Below are 14805 nucleotides of genomic sequence, written 5' to 3' on the forward strand. Positions count from 1 at the left end.
TTCTGACCCACAGCCTGACTTCGGGCCCTGATTTCAGCACCACTCTCAGCCTAGTCCTGACTCTATGCCCAGCTTCGGCTCTTGGTGCCTGTTCTCAACCACAGCTCCAACCACCAGGGCTGACTGCCTAGAACCCAGAGCCTGATAGCCAGAAATGCCCAAGCACCTGCTTTGGCCTTCCTCCCCCTGCAAAACTGAAGCTCAGCAGGGTACTGGGGAAGCAACAATAAAATGGGGGAGGCATTCTCCCTTCCGGGCGGGCCTTGACAGAGCCCATCTGCAAGAGGGAACATTCTGACCCAAGACGAAGGTTGGGATTCAAACCAATGATCAATTTAGATACTCGGACATCCCCTTATCACTACAGTTAGGTACCAAGATCATCTACCTGCAAATCTTACTTAGTTATATCTAAGAAGAGAGGCAGGTTTTTAAGTGTCACCAATGTAATTTGTCCATCTCAAGGACAATGTTTTACCTTTATTGTCCTCAAAACCAGTCACTATTTATAACACTTATCTGGAGATAGTGCTAGGCAAGGTAATACATTTAACTTTACAAGTTAAGGGCAACTGCATAACTCAGACAAATGGTGCAGACAAGCTAACCCTAATAAATATGTATATACTACCAGAGGGGGTATCTGAATAGCTAGTAAAGGTATAGTATAATTTTTTATACATAGTGTACTTGTAAGTTGGTCATGCTATTAGCATTCAGCACCAAAAAAATTGTGATTTACTGAGGATTTTTGCTTCCTACTGTTACTGAATGTGCACACCTTCCCAAAAATGTATCCCTTTCCTGAGGTAACATATCATGCCATTATAAACCTTCAAGATTTATCTTTGACCAAGTCTGCAGCCAACAACCCCAAGACTCTGTTTCTAATACACGTGTAGCAAATGAGAAGCTTTTAATTCTAAACAATCAGATAGGGGGAAATCAGATTCTGAAATGGCTTACAATTTGTGCATAACCTGGAGTCATTTGCTCTCTTTTTACCTCCACAATCCCATCTTTTATTCATCTTCACATTTAAAATTGCATGGGGATAGTTTCTACTTTAAAGAGGTATTTATGAGAATGGAGGAAAGTGGTTTCTCAGATTATTTTTACCTGAGCTCTTAGTGCAGCGTCCTTCTTAATCCATTTTATCACTGTTTCGTACACCAGCTCTTCTGCTTTGGTGTTCAGGCTGTCATTGGACATGTAGGAAATGAAGTCGTCTTTGGAGATATTAAGGATCTCCTCTTGATTGGCCACCTCTGGGAAAATTTGTAGGGCATATGCTTTGGCCATGTTGTATAGTTCACTGCACTGCATAGCTTCAGCCATGGCTAATATTCCTAAGCAGTTGCTGGCAGTCAATTGTTTTTCTAAAAGGAGCAAATAAAGTATAAATGAATGAATAAAAATGGCATTATTTCACTGATAAATAGATGCTATGAATGTAAATAACTCTGGTTCACTTTGAATAGCACCCAGGTTATTCCAAAGAGTCACCATTAGAAGAAAAAAGTCTACCAAATGCAGTTTCTTTAGATCTGCATTTTTAAATCTTGAACTGGGTGGAGGGTATTTTCTGGGCTTGTTTTTTGGTGTGTACTCTAGTGGTGTGGTTGGGAGAAACTGTTGACATAACCTTATTACTAAGGACCTCCTCTCTAGTAGGACTCAAGTAGTGAGACCACTGCTAGATCTACTGCCTACCGTGTTCCTTTAAGAAACAGCAGAGAAGTAAACCCTAGTGCAGGTGCTTTAAGAATAAACTCAAACAGCTCTCAGGACATTTTTGAGGATCCTACAATTGCTTCATGATAATTTATGTCCTGCTTAGCTACTAAGCCACTTCAAATAGTAATAAAAAAATTTCCCCACAGGAACTTTGTTATTGTCAAATATGATGACATTTCTTATGCAAAACACAGATTATACTAATGGTTTCTGTTAAATGTTGTGTAGTGGTGTTTCAAAGCAAATCATGCACAGAGGAGACAGCATTATCTGCTTCCTGGCAAACCAGTAACTGCACAGTGTGTGGTAGTATGTTAAGGATGATCTATGCTGTACACTTCATTGTCCTTTTTGCTTTCCAGCTACTTTGGACAAAAAAAAACACGAATAGGAAATTTGTGCAAGAGGGGCTAACAGGTTATTGGGTCTCAGCATTACTAGCAAAGCCATTAGCAGAATACATTTTATTAAGATTCAAGTCAGAATGCCTCAAAAAGTATGTCTACACTGCAAAGAAAAACCCATGGCACCAAGGTCATGGCTTGCAGGGCTCAGGCTGTGATACTAAAAATAGCACTGTAGCTGTTCCTGCTTAGGCTGGATCCTGGGCTCCAAGACTCTGCCCCCCTTGCTGGGTTTCAGAAAATATTACAAATATTCCAAAAATGCAGCATTCTTATTCTGGAATAGAGTGTGCATACATGGAGTTAATCATCAATAGCTTCTCAGCATTAAACTCACACCCTGCCTAATTTTGGATTAACTTTAATGGGTAGACAAGCCCACATATACAAACAAACCTGTTTAAAACTAGATGGATAAAGTAAGGAGGTGATAGAAATCTAAATTCTTATCACCACCAGTACTTGGAAAACTAAAGCCAAAAAGCAAATCTGACACTGGAGTCACATCAATCTTGTAATTTTTAAAAGAAATGCCCCAGCCAGACCACCAGGGCATAGCCCTATGCACATCTTTCATTCTCCACAGTGGAAAACATCTGGTGGAATAAGCCTTTACCCATATGAGAGCAGACACCCTACTTCAACCCCTTTGCAAGTGGGGTTTTTAATTCTCAGATTTCTGTTTTTCAGGTAACAGGCTTGGATATGGGACAACTGCACTGGCTGCAGCTGATCTTCTCTGAACGGGGGATGATGATCAAATATCTGTGCTGACTTTTCTAGATCTGATCCTAGTATTTTACCTATCTTTAATCCCTTGTAGATGTAGACAGATGTTTCTGAGTGGCCCAGTCTTTCCTCTTTTAGAAGGACCAGAGGGTAGTGTTGCATAGTTACTGCTCTTCCCTGAGAAACCTTTTTGTGGCATGCCAAGGGCTCTATTTCATTATCCTTTCCTATATGTACATAAGGCCATCAAGAAGGTTTGTGAAGAGATGTGGGCTGCGATATATTCAGCAGGCTGATGATACTTCATAAATTCTAACATGGCTGGTACAGTGGAACAAATGACTCGGTAAGAGCTCAGATGTAGGCTAGCTGGATGCAGTTCAGCTGGGGTAAGACTGAAATAATGTTATTAGTCTGGGGGAAGCAGTTGGCAAAAATTACCTCAGCATCTTTAATTGAAAGGATTCACTAACTACTTGCATCCATAGTTCATCATATAGGTGTCTAATTAGATCTTGAGATACTTCTGGATGCCTAGGCAACAAAGAAAGGCTGGAGAACACTTTGCTCCATCTATGATTGAATAAGAGAGTGCACCATTTTCCTTCTGATGCAGACCTTGCTACAATTATATATGCCTTTGTCACCTCAAGACTAGACTTGAATTGCACTCTACATGGGGCTTCACCCCTAGATTATTCAATTACTAAGCAGAGAGCACATTACACCAGTGCTCCAGGATAGCTTCCAACAGATTTCTGGGTGGAATTTAATGATGTCAGTTTTGACCGACGAATTCCTAAATGGTCTGAGACCTGGTTAAATACAAGATCACCTCTCTAACCCTTGCCAGACTGTTGCAACTGAGATCAATGGAGGCACCTGAGCTGGCAGGGATTTCTCTACTTATGCTCTGACTTTGGAATTCATTCCCTATGTTGATCTGCCAGAGTCTGTATTTGTTAACCTTCCAGGCACGCTGCAAAGTCCATCTTTTATCCCAAGTATCTGAGGATGGAGTGGATGCCTGAGCAGGGATATAGGCAGAGATTGGTAGTATGCATGAAAGATTACTTGGCAGAACTGTGGTACCAATGTAACAGGAGTTCAATAATTAGTGTGAGATCCCATCTGTTTGTGTTGAATATTGTCTTTTTAATTTAGGGAGGATGAAGCATATGAGTTAGGTTTTACTAAAATCAGCACAAACACACCTCTCTGTTACAGGCTGTGAGCCATTTAGTTAATGGGAGTCCATTCTTGCTGGTTCATACAAGCCTCTAGTGGCATATTGTCTGGTCATATCTATAAGCTTCTGGATGTAAATTATCCTCCAAAAGACCACAAGGCCCTTGTGAGGGTCTCACTTTCCCATCTTCAAACTGTCTGGTGCCTCAGTTTCCTTACTGGCTGGGTGGTCTGGTTCTCTAGCTGACCCAAAAATTCCCCATCTGGAGTAGACGAAAACAATCCAAAACACCTTCTTGGGCAGGGTCTGGGTGGACCTCTCTTCATGCAGGTCTCCCAAATGCTCCTCTCACAGCTTCCTCCCATGCTTCTTTTGGAAGCTTGTTCTTCTCTCAGAACAAATCAGAGATTCTGCTCTTCCCTAGATGCCTCCTTGATAGACAGACCCCCAGCAGGTGTCACCATCTCTCTCAGACTGAGGAAAGGGAGGTCCTCCATACTCAACATGCTTTGTGATCAGCCTACTGTTCCAGACTGTACTTAAGTCCCAGAATCCCTCTGTTTAGTTCACTCCTGTGACAGAAGCCTTCTCCTCACAGACCCCAAATGTGATACTGATAGATCTCCTGAATTCTGGTTTGGTTCACATGCCCCAAACCTTTTTCTTCCCTGGGTGCACAGACTAACCAAACCAGGGTGGCTTTTACGAGTTGTTTTTAATCCAGATTCCTCTGCAACATTGAAACAAAACAAGAAACCCATCCTTTCTCTTTGTTCATGCACCAGAATACTTGTTCATGCACTAGGCACTGTAAGAAAAGTCTTTAATCCAAAAGGGAGGGCAATTTTCCAATACTGCAGGTTCAGTTGGCTTCTACTGGGGGATAATTACAAATCCCAGGTCTTTGAGACAACTGGGAGTTGCTAACTGGTTGTATCCAACTTCAGCTAGGATGCCTATTAGCTAGCTCCATATATGCAATGATATACACGTCCTTAGGCTCTGGGGTGCTCCTATAACTAATACCTAAATTTTTTATTGTAGATCTAGGATCACAAATAAGGCTGAAGGGAAGGTGATCCATGCTAGACTTTGACTGGGAATGGCAAAGGTTCAATTCAACAGGGCATCAAAGTAACACACTGAAGAATTGTAGGAAAAGAGCCCAGTAGATCAGTTAATTTGCTTGTTGCACTTGCCTTGGTGACACATGGTTTGGATTATGTCAGAATCTATTACTGTACTACTGGTACCTGTTTCTGTACCAAGGAAGAGCTTATGTGCTATAATATGGTTCTTTTGTTGCTAGATTCTTTAGAGAATAAGGAGCCACTGGGAAAAAAAAAACATGAAGCCATAAGACGGGAGGAAGAGGGGGAAGTGCTGTGGATATTCCACGACATTTCTGACCAGTTGTAGCATTTAGCCAGCCATCATCTGGAACCTACGATAACTTGTAGGCTTTGTCGCATCAGTCAGAACATAACTGGAAACTGTCGGCATTGTGCATGCTGTTGACAAAAGCAGAATACTAAGTGTAGAACAAAGAGCGAGAAAAAAGCTAGAGATAGCCACGGCAGTGAACAGTTAAGAAATGTGATTGTTGACTGGGGTCCATTTCCCTGTCTGACAAATTCAGAGGGAGGTAACTAGCATCTAGATCAGTGAATCCTACTTGGACATTTAAAAAGCTATTTTTGTGCTATGATATACTTGGTTCGTGCGTTGCCCAAAACAAAATACTTTTCCTAAACATTTATATGGCAAAGACTCTGCGATATCTGAAGCTCAATTCAGTCAAAGCTATAAATTCATTCTCCAAATGAATTGTATGAATTCTCCAAATGAAAGTCTAAAACTCTGGTGACTCCCCATATATCACTAAACTTATAGCCAACTCTCCTAGTTCATACCACAACATGGTTCACTGAATTCAAATATTAAATATTGGAAAAGGGAAATCTCGCATTGATTTACTAAAATAAATGTATTTTGTTTTTTTGGCTGAATCTTTCTTTAGTGATATTGTATTTAAATACATCTACTGATCATAAGAACAAAAGAATGGCCATACTGGGTCAGATCAAAGGTCCATCAAGCCCAGTATCCTGTCCTCTGACAGTGGCCAATGGCAGGTGCCCCAAAGGGAATGAACAAACAGGTTATCATCAAGTGATCCATGCCCTGTCACCCAATCCAAGCTTCTTGCAAACAGAGGGCAGGGACACCATTCCTGCCCATCCTGGAGTCATTGAAAGCTGGGGTCATTGAAAGCTGTAAGATATATTCATTCATGCTGGAGGTCAGCTACAGAAAAGCAATATCAGTGCAAGAACCTATACTCAAGGTTCACAACCAACATACCGGGACTAAGAGACACAGTTTTCAAGCTACCATAGCACACTCATTTTAAAACAAGCATTTTACATTTTTAAACAAGTGACAACAAAAATTATTGAAAGAGGGAGCTTGCAATAATGGCCTGATTCATTACTGCATTGCTCCAGTTTTACTCTTGTGTAGCCCCACTGCAGTCAGTTAGGCCAACATAGCACTGGGCAGTAACACAGTGATGAACCAAACCAAGGTTGGAGTTTGATTTTTGAACATGTATAACATTTTCTAAATGCTCATCTTCAAGACTCTGCATTCCTGATGTCAGTTTACAATGACAAACTCTTGAGATGACTCCAGGTTCACATGGGACAGAGGTAAATTTTGGTTCCAAAGGAATGACGTTTTGCAATGAGGAAGAGTTAAGAGATACGTTTTAGGGACGGGGAGAACAAGGGCGTAAAAAAAAGTCTTGATATAGCGTGTATTGAAAGCAATACAACATCTGGGTCAAGCTTTATATTAATAAGATTCCATTTATAAATGGTTTATACAGGGTTAACAAAACATTAATAGATCTTATAAGCATGTCACAGAAATGAGTACCATGTGTTATAGGTAGATAGGGGCATACCAGTACCAGGTGTTATAGATGGTTATAAGGCATGGTTATAAGTAACCTATTTTCCTGTTGGGACTCTATATCAACATACAACCATTGACTAGAATATCTATTAATCATTTATTAATGGAACCTTAATATAAAAGTGTGTGACCATTCTACCTGTTGTGGTTAAGATGGATCTCATTTACAAGACCTTGGAGAGTGCCAGAACTATTACTTCAGTGGCCACAAGGATATTTCACCTGACCCTTAGAATCTGTTTTTCAGGGATGCAGGAAAATGGCAGACCCTGACCCTTTCTATGAATTAATGGGGAGTCCATATTCACCTATTGTTATAACATACCTAGTTTGGCATAGTTTCTATAATCTACTGTAATGACCATATGAATGGGACATGCATGTGCATTTTAGCACTCGGTGTCTGCATAAAGTGCAACCTTTGTCAAATTAAATGGGATACTGATACCAAGAACAAAAAATCTATCCAAGATGAGAATGCAGTTGGATTTTTTTGTTGAGTTGCACAAACAACTTTACTGACCGTAAATCAGTTTAGTGCTGCAGCAATGGAAACATTTTAAGTTCAGAGCTCAGTCCAAACAAATGAAGTTCTATTGTGTTTCAAATAACATTTAATCTTGAATTTCCTAGCAGAGCTACGAGATTAAAAAAAAACATCCTAAGGACTATAAACTAACAAGATGGAATGGGGATGACACTTACCTAGAAATGACACACAGACTTTACAGAAAGTATGAAACTGGAACTTGCTGGCAGCCTCCAGAAGAGTTTTTGCATTGGCAGAATCTATGATCAAAGAACCTGTATAAACAAACTCCAGTAGTAATTCCAGGACTTCTGCAGTGAGGTTTGACATGGCCAATTCCAGCTTCTCCCCGCCTCTGCTACTGTCTCGTGGTGACCTGGTAACAGCAGACAATGACATTCTTACAGGACATTACGCCATCCCCCTTTTGTTGTTGTTTACCAATTAGCGAGGGCTAGAAAATTGATTCATTAACTTTCTCCATATTTTTTAAGGAATTGAAGAGTATCGTATTTTAAAATAACTGAACTTAAAGACTTTAACTGGATCTGAAAGAGAAGAGTCTTAAAGCAAGTTTTACAAAAAAAAATCAGTTTATTGCTACTCTGCATTTTCATGCAAAAGAAGGTTGCAAAAAAAAAAAAAGGAAGAAAGAAAGAAAAAGAAAAGAATGAGCCAACATTAATGAGAATGAGGACCAGGATTAGCTTTCAAAGGGAAACAATACATTTTAACATTCAGAGTTAACATCTCAACTTTTGTGCATAATATAACATAGTAAGGCAAAAACACTCCTAAATTTCAAGAGAAAAGGTCACCTAGTTTTTCAAGAGCATATCCCCATCTAGTACATGGAACGATATTTTAAATGTCATGTGCATTTAGGGATCTATTTAAGGACCTTTTCTGTCAGCCATAATAATAGTAAGATTTTAAAAACTGTTGGGGTTTCTTTTTTGACTCCTCAATGAATCTTAATGTAACAATATATATGTTTTTGTTCTAAAAATATATTGTTCCCTTGTAGGCACTAAAAAAGGAAGCCCCTCATGGCATTGCTTTGAAAACTGAATACAAGACAAGATAGACAGACAAAATGGTTAGAGCAAAGAAGGGAGGGAGGTGGGAAAACAATAACCAGCTCTGCCACAGGAAGCCAGCAGCCATCCTCTAGGAAGTTTCATGACTGTGGCCTACGATTTTTCCTGCATAAAGTGCTAAACAATTTGGGGATCAAAATATCTCCTGCATTTGAAGTGTGCATTAGTGCTTGTGAAACTATGGGACAAAAAATAATAGTAATATATTAAAATAAGGGCCCAGTTCCTAATGCATGGTTGGCTGGTGTAGCTGCAACACTAAGGACAGGTAACACCTGAAAGACAAAAATGATCATAAATTTGGTAACGTCAAGAATGGGGGGAAAATCTGTTAAAGTAAGAAAATAAACTCCTTTAGTGGTTAGAGCCATTCAGCATCTTCTTACAGAAACATTAATTTCTCCGAATGACCAGACAATCAAAGTCCGCTCACTCCATCACTGCTACAGTTCTCGTGAAAACCACTGCACGACCAGCACCAATGTGCATCATAGAGACCACTGAACTCTTCATAATAAATGGTCACATTACTATCCACTGGCCAGGGCCAGCTTTAAATACAAGCAAGAATCACTTCTACAACTGCTTGGGAGCCTACATGTTCAAGGTTCACAATGCTGTGAAGAAGCTTATGGTCAGATATCCCCTTCTAGCCCTGGAACCAGAGGACAAAGTCTACAAGGCCAGATAGTCTCCCCCTCTCCCCACAAACACACATACAAAAATCCCCAAAGCAAGTTGGGGGATCTCTAAATTTGAGGCAGCCCTGTCACTTTTTTTAATACCTCTGAGTTAGACAATGGTTTCAGGTAGTAGAATAAGCCATATTTAGGTCCTGACCCTACAAAAGCTTATGTATGTGAATAGTCCTATTTAATACAATGGTACTGATAATGAGTAAAATTTTAAGCACATGCGTAAGTCTTTGCAGGATTGGAGTCTTAAATTCACTTCGTATTTCTATTTAAAGTACTTATAGGCCTCAATTACCACAAATATTCAGCACCTCACAATCTTTTTATCCTCACAACACCCTGGCCAGGAAGCGAAGTACTACTCTCCTCATTTTACGGATGGGGAACTGAACTACAGAGGGTACATCTACACATGCCTCCCAGACCAGGTCAACAGACTTGGGCTAACAGGCTCGTGCTAGCCCTCTACAAATAGCTGTAGAGACAGCACGTTGAAGATGCAGCTCAGGCTGGAGCTCAGGCTCTGAACCGCACCCCTCGCCCGAGGCTTCAGAGCCTGAGCTCCAGTCTGAACTGCAACTTGGAAAGCACTGTGTACACAACACAGTTATTTTTAGAGCACTAGCGCAAGCCCTGCTCGCCTGTCTGTTGACCCAGACTGTGAGGCTCACTCCAAAATACTGTGTAGATATACCCAGAGAAACTAAATGACTTGCCCAAGGTCATGCAGGAAATCTGTGTCAGAGCAGGAAATTAAATCCGCATCTCCCAAGTCTGTGGCTAGTGCCCTAAACACTGGGTCATCCCTTGTGGAGACATAGCCTGTGAGCGATGCCATAGTCCAAAAGCAGATACACAAGCATGTACGTTAAGTAGGTTGCTTATACTGCCCAACATGCACATATTGTACTAAACCCAGACTTTTTAACAGGTGTGCTGTATGCTCTCAGAACGGTCATGCATGTAAGCAGTATTTTGCTCAAGCTACAATTCCTCTTGGGACGAGATAAAGAAGTAAAGATTGGTTGAACCCTGAGAGGTAGCCCAAAATACAGTCCCCCTCTCACAATCCCTTGTACCTAATCTCTGTGGCTGTATAGATAGGGAACCTACTTAATGGTGGAGCAAGAGAACCTTTGACCACAAGGTACTTCGGATGCTATGTATCAAAGTGATTCCATGGTATCTGATGTATCTTGCGGTAAAAAGTTCTCTTGCTCTAACATTAATTGCTTCAAATAACAGTTTGACATGAGTGCATCAGGCAGGTCTTGTTAATGTTATTCAATGTTTGGGCATAGATGCTCACATTTTTATAGGTATTTAGGTATTGGTGTGCTAAGCAGTGCAACATCTAACTGATTTAGGAGCCTAAATTTCATTTTCAAAAAGGGATTTAGGCATTTAGGAGTCTAAATCTCATTGACCATTGATGTAATTCAGAATCCTAAGTGCCTAAATCCCTTTTGGAAAAGAGATTTAGGCTCCTAAATCACTTAGGCATTACTGCACCTAAATACCTTTAACAACCTGGGCCAGAGCACTCAGTAATTTAAATGGGATTTTATGGCATTCGGTAATGGCAGGATTGAGTCCTTGCACGACAGGCAGGCCTGTAGCAAGCAAATATTTGTCTACGGTATTAATTCCATTTGTGCTGGCAAATGTCGTGGGGGTCAGTGCGTACACGGACATGGTAACAAAGCTCTTCAGGTGACTAATCATGAGCAGTTTCCGACTGTGAATGCAGCAGTGAACAGGACAGACAGTGCAAAACCAGTAGCCTGCCACTGACATTAGAATAAAGAAAATACCAATTTAAGCAATGACTCCAGCCTGTCATTCTTTAGAATAATTAAGTTATAATCTCTTTTCCTTTGTAATACACCAAGCAATAAATGGCTGCTGCAATTGATTAAATACCAAAACAAAGCTAAGGTGTTCAATGAATCACAAAAGCCACTTATGGAAAGTATAATACAGAGCAATAGAGATTATTCACATTTCACAACCAGCCAGAAATGGAAACTGAATTGTGTCCGTTTCTGCCTCTGATGCTTTGAAAGTGGCGTGTTGTGGTGCTTGGGGTTTTTAAATGATGTACCCACCAGGGGCACAGCTTAGAGCAGTGGTGGGCAACCTGCGGCCCGTCAGAGTAATCTGCTGGCGGGCTGAGAGACAGTGGCCCAGCCAATGAGAGCTGCGGGAATGGTGAACTGCGGCCACTGGGAGCTGCAGGAGGCCGTGCCAGTGGACAGTCAACGTAAACAAAATGTCTCACAGCCCGCCAGTGGATTACCCTGATGGGCCGCAGGTTGCCCACCACTGTCTTAGAGGCATGACTTACTTGGGATGCATACTGAAAACATGCCTGGTTCAGCCAACAAAGTAAAAGAAGAAGCCTGCATGGCTTCCATGCTGATGACCTGGCTCTGTAGATTTACTTGGCCTGGAAACCACATGGATTATTGGCTAAAGCAGGTCCTAAGGGATCAACAGTGAGTTTTCAAAGAAACAGAGAAAGAGAAACGTGTGTGGAAACAGACTTATGACTGGAGACATCACAGAGAGCATTAGTGAGGTTTGAAACAGGATTCTGGGGTCTGATTTACTGAAATGGTTTTATAATAGAATTTTTCTTAGGTATTTCCTTTCTAACTCTGATGTATTGTATAATGATATTCTTAAAGTGGTTCCTGTGTTTCTTATTTTATATGCAGCAGGATATAAAGATCCTCTATGCATCTAGCAGACTTCATAAATGTAAAAAAATGGACCATATTCTCCTCTCAGTTATACTGGTGCAACCCCAGTGAAGTCAGAAAGTTGCACAAGTCTAACCAAGAGAAGAATTTAGCCCTGCTGTAAGTGCTTACACAGTTGACCAAGTGAAAAAATGTATGTGCATATGTATACACTTGTGCACAAGGGGTCTGATCCTGCATGACTGAAATCAATGGGAGTTTTGTCACTCACTTCAGTGGGTGCAAGAGGAGACCCTAACGGTCTAACATTGTTCTCAGAGAGGTCAACAGCAAAACTTCTATTAGGGAGAATTTGGCTGTAAGTGAAAAAAGTGCGCACAAACACATGCACACAGTACATGTTAATGGAAGCGCATTACAGATATAAATAAGAGCATGCACATACACCATGCATTTTGGACATCTGATAGACTGTCTTAGCATTTTATTCTAGCTTGAAGCTGGGTAATGCATGTTTTAGGTCCCTGGACATAGTTAAACAAGGCACATTTTGCTGTTTGCTCTGTGAACTCTAAAGTTTAAATGGAATAATGTCATTTTATGGGCCTTCTAATCATTGCTCATATTATAAAGGTCAAACATTTCACATTGTGACAGAAAATCAATAACTTTCCCAACAGCCACTGGGGGCAAAAAGTTTTGCTTCTAAAGAATAATGTGTAATAAACAATTTTAGACCTTACTTTATCATTGCTGCAATCTCTGAGAACAGCTAGAGTAAAAAGCTGGTAATTCCTGATATATAAACTCATTAAAATTAGGAAGTGATTTAGAACAGGACTTTAAAAAGATGTATCTTGGGCTAAGCAGCAAAAAGGTTAGATTAGGTCTACATTTAAACAAGCTAAGAGAGTTCTTTTACAGCTTAACTATATGGTAGCTGTCAGGGAATTTTTTCAGATTTACAAATCATATAGCCTCCAGTGGGGTGATTGGTAGACCTAAATAATGTGAAAACAAAATTTAATGAAGAGATAAGCAAACCACATATTAGTTCTGCACCGATAGTGCAGTTACTAAATAAACAAAGCAACTTTTTACTGTTTGGGATAAGTAGATCTACCTAAATAAAGCCAGGGTCCTTGGGCATGCTCTATCCACTTAGCTCAGCTACAACTTTCAATGTAATAACTTAAACTGGAGAGGTCATAGGCACAGGGAGACTTTTAAAGCAAAGAACATCTCAGTTATAAACTGGAACCCAAAGAACAAAGTTACTGGCCCTTTCATTGAGTTAATCTATATAGGGAAGCTAATAGAGATGCACACCAGTAAAATAGGATTAATATTAGAAGGGGGAAAAAATCCTTGCTTGCAATGTTCAGGATTGTGCTCCGGAAAATTTTTACACACACACACACACACACACACACACACACACACACACACACACACACACACACACACACACACACACACACACACACACACACCCTCCCTCCTCTGAATTCTTGGTATTAATTTGTCCTTGAACTGCATTTCCTGAGATCCAGCTCACACAAACATCAGCACTAGTGTTTCATGCTTAGTACAGACATAACATCATCTCTTGAATAAAGTTTAATACATATATATGTATACATATATAAATTCTATTCATGAGATAATGCACTTGGTGTATTATATAAAATAACTTCACTACATCATTTTTATCAAGATGTTCTTTTTAACATAACCCTTCTGTGATGCAATACAAAAAATTTTATAATGAGATGCTTTGAGTGTCCAAGCTTCATTTAGACTCCAGCTGAAGTACCCTTATATATGGAGTTCTCCTAGTATTTCACTTCATCAGTTTACAGACAATGATACTGCTGCCTCTAACTGGCTTGAAACACTGTTTTGATTGACTAATAGTCTGATTGTCTCTTAGAGTTGGCTACAGTCTTACTCAGTTTCATTTCAAATGTGAAAAGCTACCTATGAGCAGTGTAGAAACCAGTTTTCTCACTGTTTACAAGCTATAGTCAATAAAAGTCAAAGCAAATTCAGCGAGACAAGGTGGGTGAGGTAATATCTTTTACTGGACTAATCTCACCCACCTTGCCTCTCTAATATTCTAGGACCAACACAGCTACAACAACAAACACTGCATAAAACAAATTCAGAATATTCAAAATGGAGCTGCCTGCAAGGAATGCACATGAATAATACAAAACGCTTCATGTAAATGTATGTTTCTGACTAGGAACAGTTGGTTCCCACACTGCCTCAGCATGCTGTATGTGAGCAGGGAGACTAATAGACCTTTCAGTGACATCTCTTCACGTCTGAAGCAGTAGGACTACATGAGGTGCAACCTCAAAGGCATGTCATACATCACAGCTTCGCCCTATGAAAATGGGCACCAAATAAAAGATTAACCCTAAAAATAAAGACATTTTTGGTATTGTGCATCTGAATATCTTCCACCCCGCTACCCCCCCAGCAGTTAGAGTCTGCCTCTTTCTTTGTTTCTATCCAGGGCCCATCACAATTGAACAAACAAACAAAATTTAAGCAGCCAACAAAATTAAATTGATATCTATCAGATAGATTCAGCTATTGTGGGCATCTTTGACTTCCCTATTGATTATTATCCTGCACATCTTGGCCACTTGGAATTTAATGGCAATAGAACTCAGATACCCCTGTACTTGATACCTCTACGGCTTGTGCTAAAGGAGATTTCCGTTAAC

At 40.2% G+C, this 14805-nt stretch overlaps 1 protein-coding gene across 5 annotated transcripts in view; it reads right to left on the reverse strand.

Moving 5' to 3' along the window:
- The window catches only part of KLHL29 (kelch like family member 29), a 571650-nt gene that overhangs the window by 72414 nt on the left and 484431 nt on the right, over nucleotides 1-14805 (reverse strand). For all 5 annotated transcript variants that reach the window (XM_074947522.1, XM_074947521.1, XM_074947520.1 and 2 more), the window contains 2 exons: nucleotides 7744-7943; nucleotides 1120-1379 (listed from right to left, as the gene is read on the reverse strand). In XM_074947522.1, the coding sequence (XP_074803623.1) occupies nucleotides 1120-1379; nucleotides 7744-7943 (460 nt within the window). The remainder of the gene's footprint in view (nucleotides 1-1119; nucleotides 1380-7743; nucleotides 7944-14805) is intronic.

The sequence above is a fragment of the Natator depressus genome, chromosome 3 (genome assembly GCF_965152275.1).
Source record: "Natator depressus isolate rNatDep1 chromosome 3, rNatDep2.hap1, whole genome shotgun sequence".
NCBI lineage: Eukaryota > Metazoa > Chordata > Testudines > Cheloniidae > Natator > Natator depressus.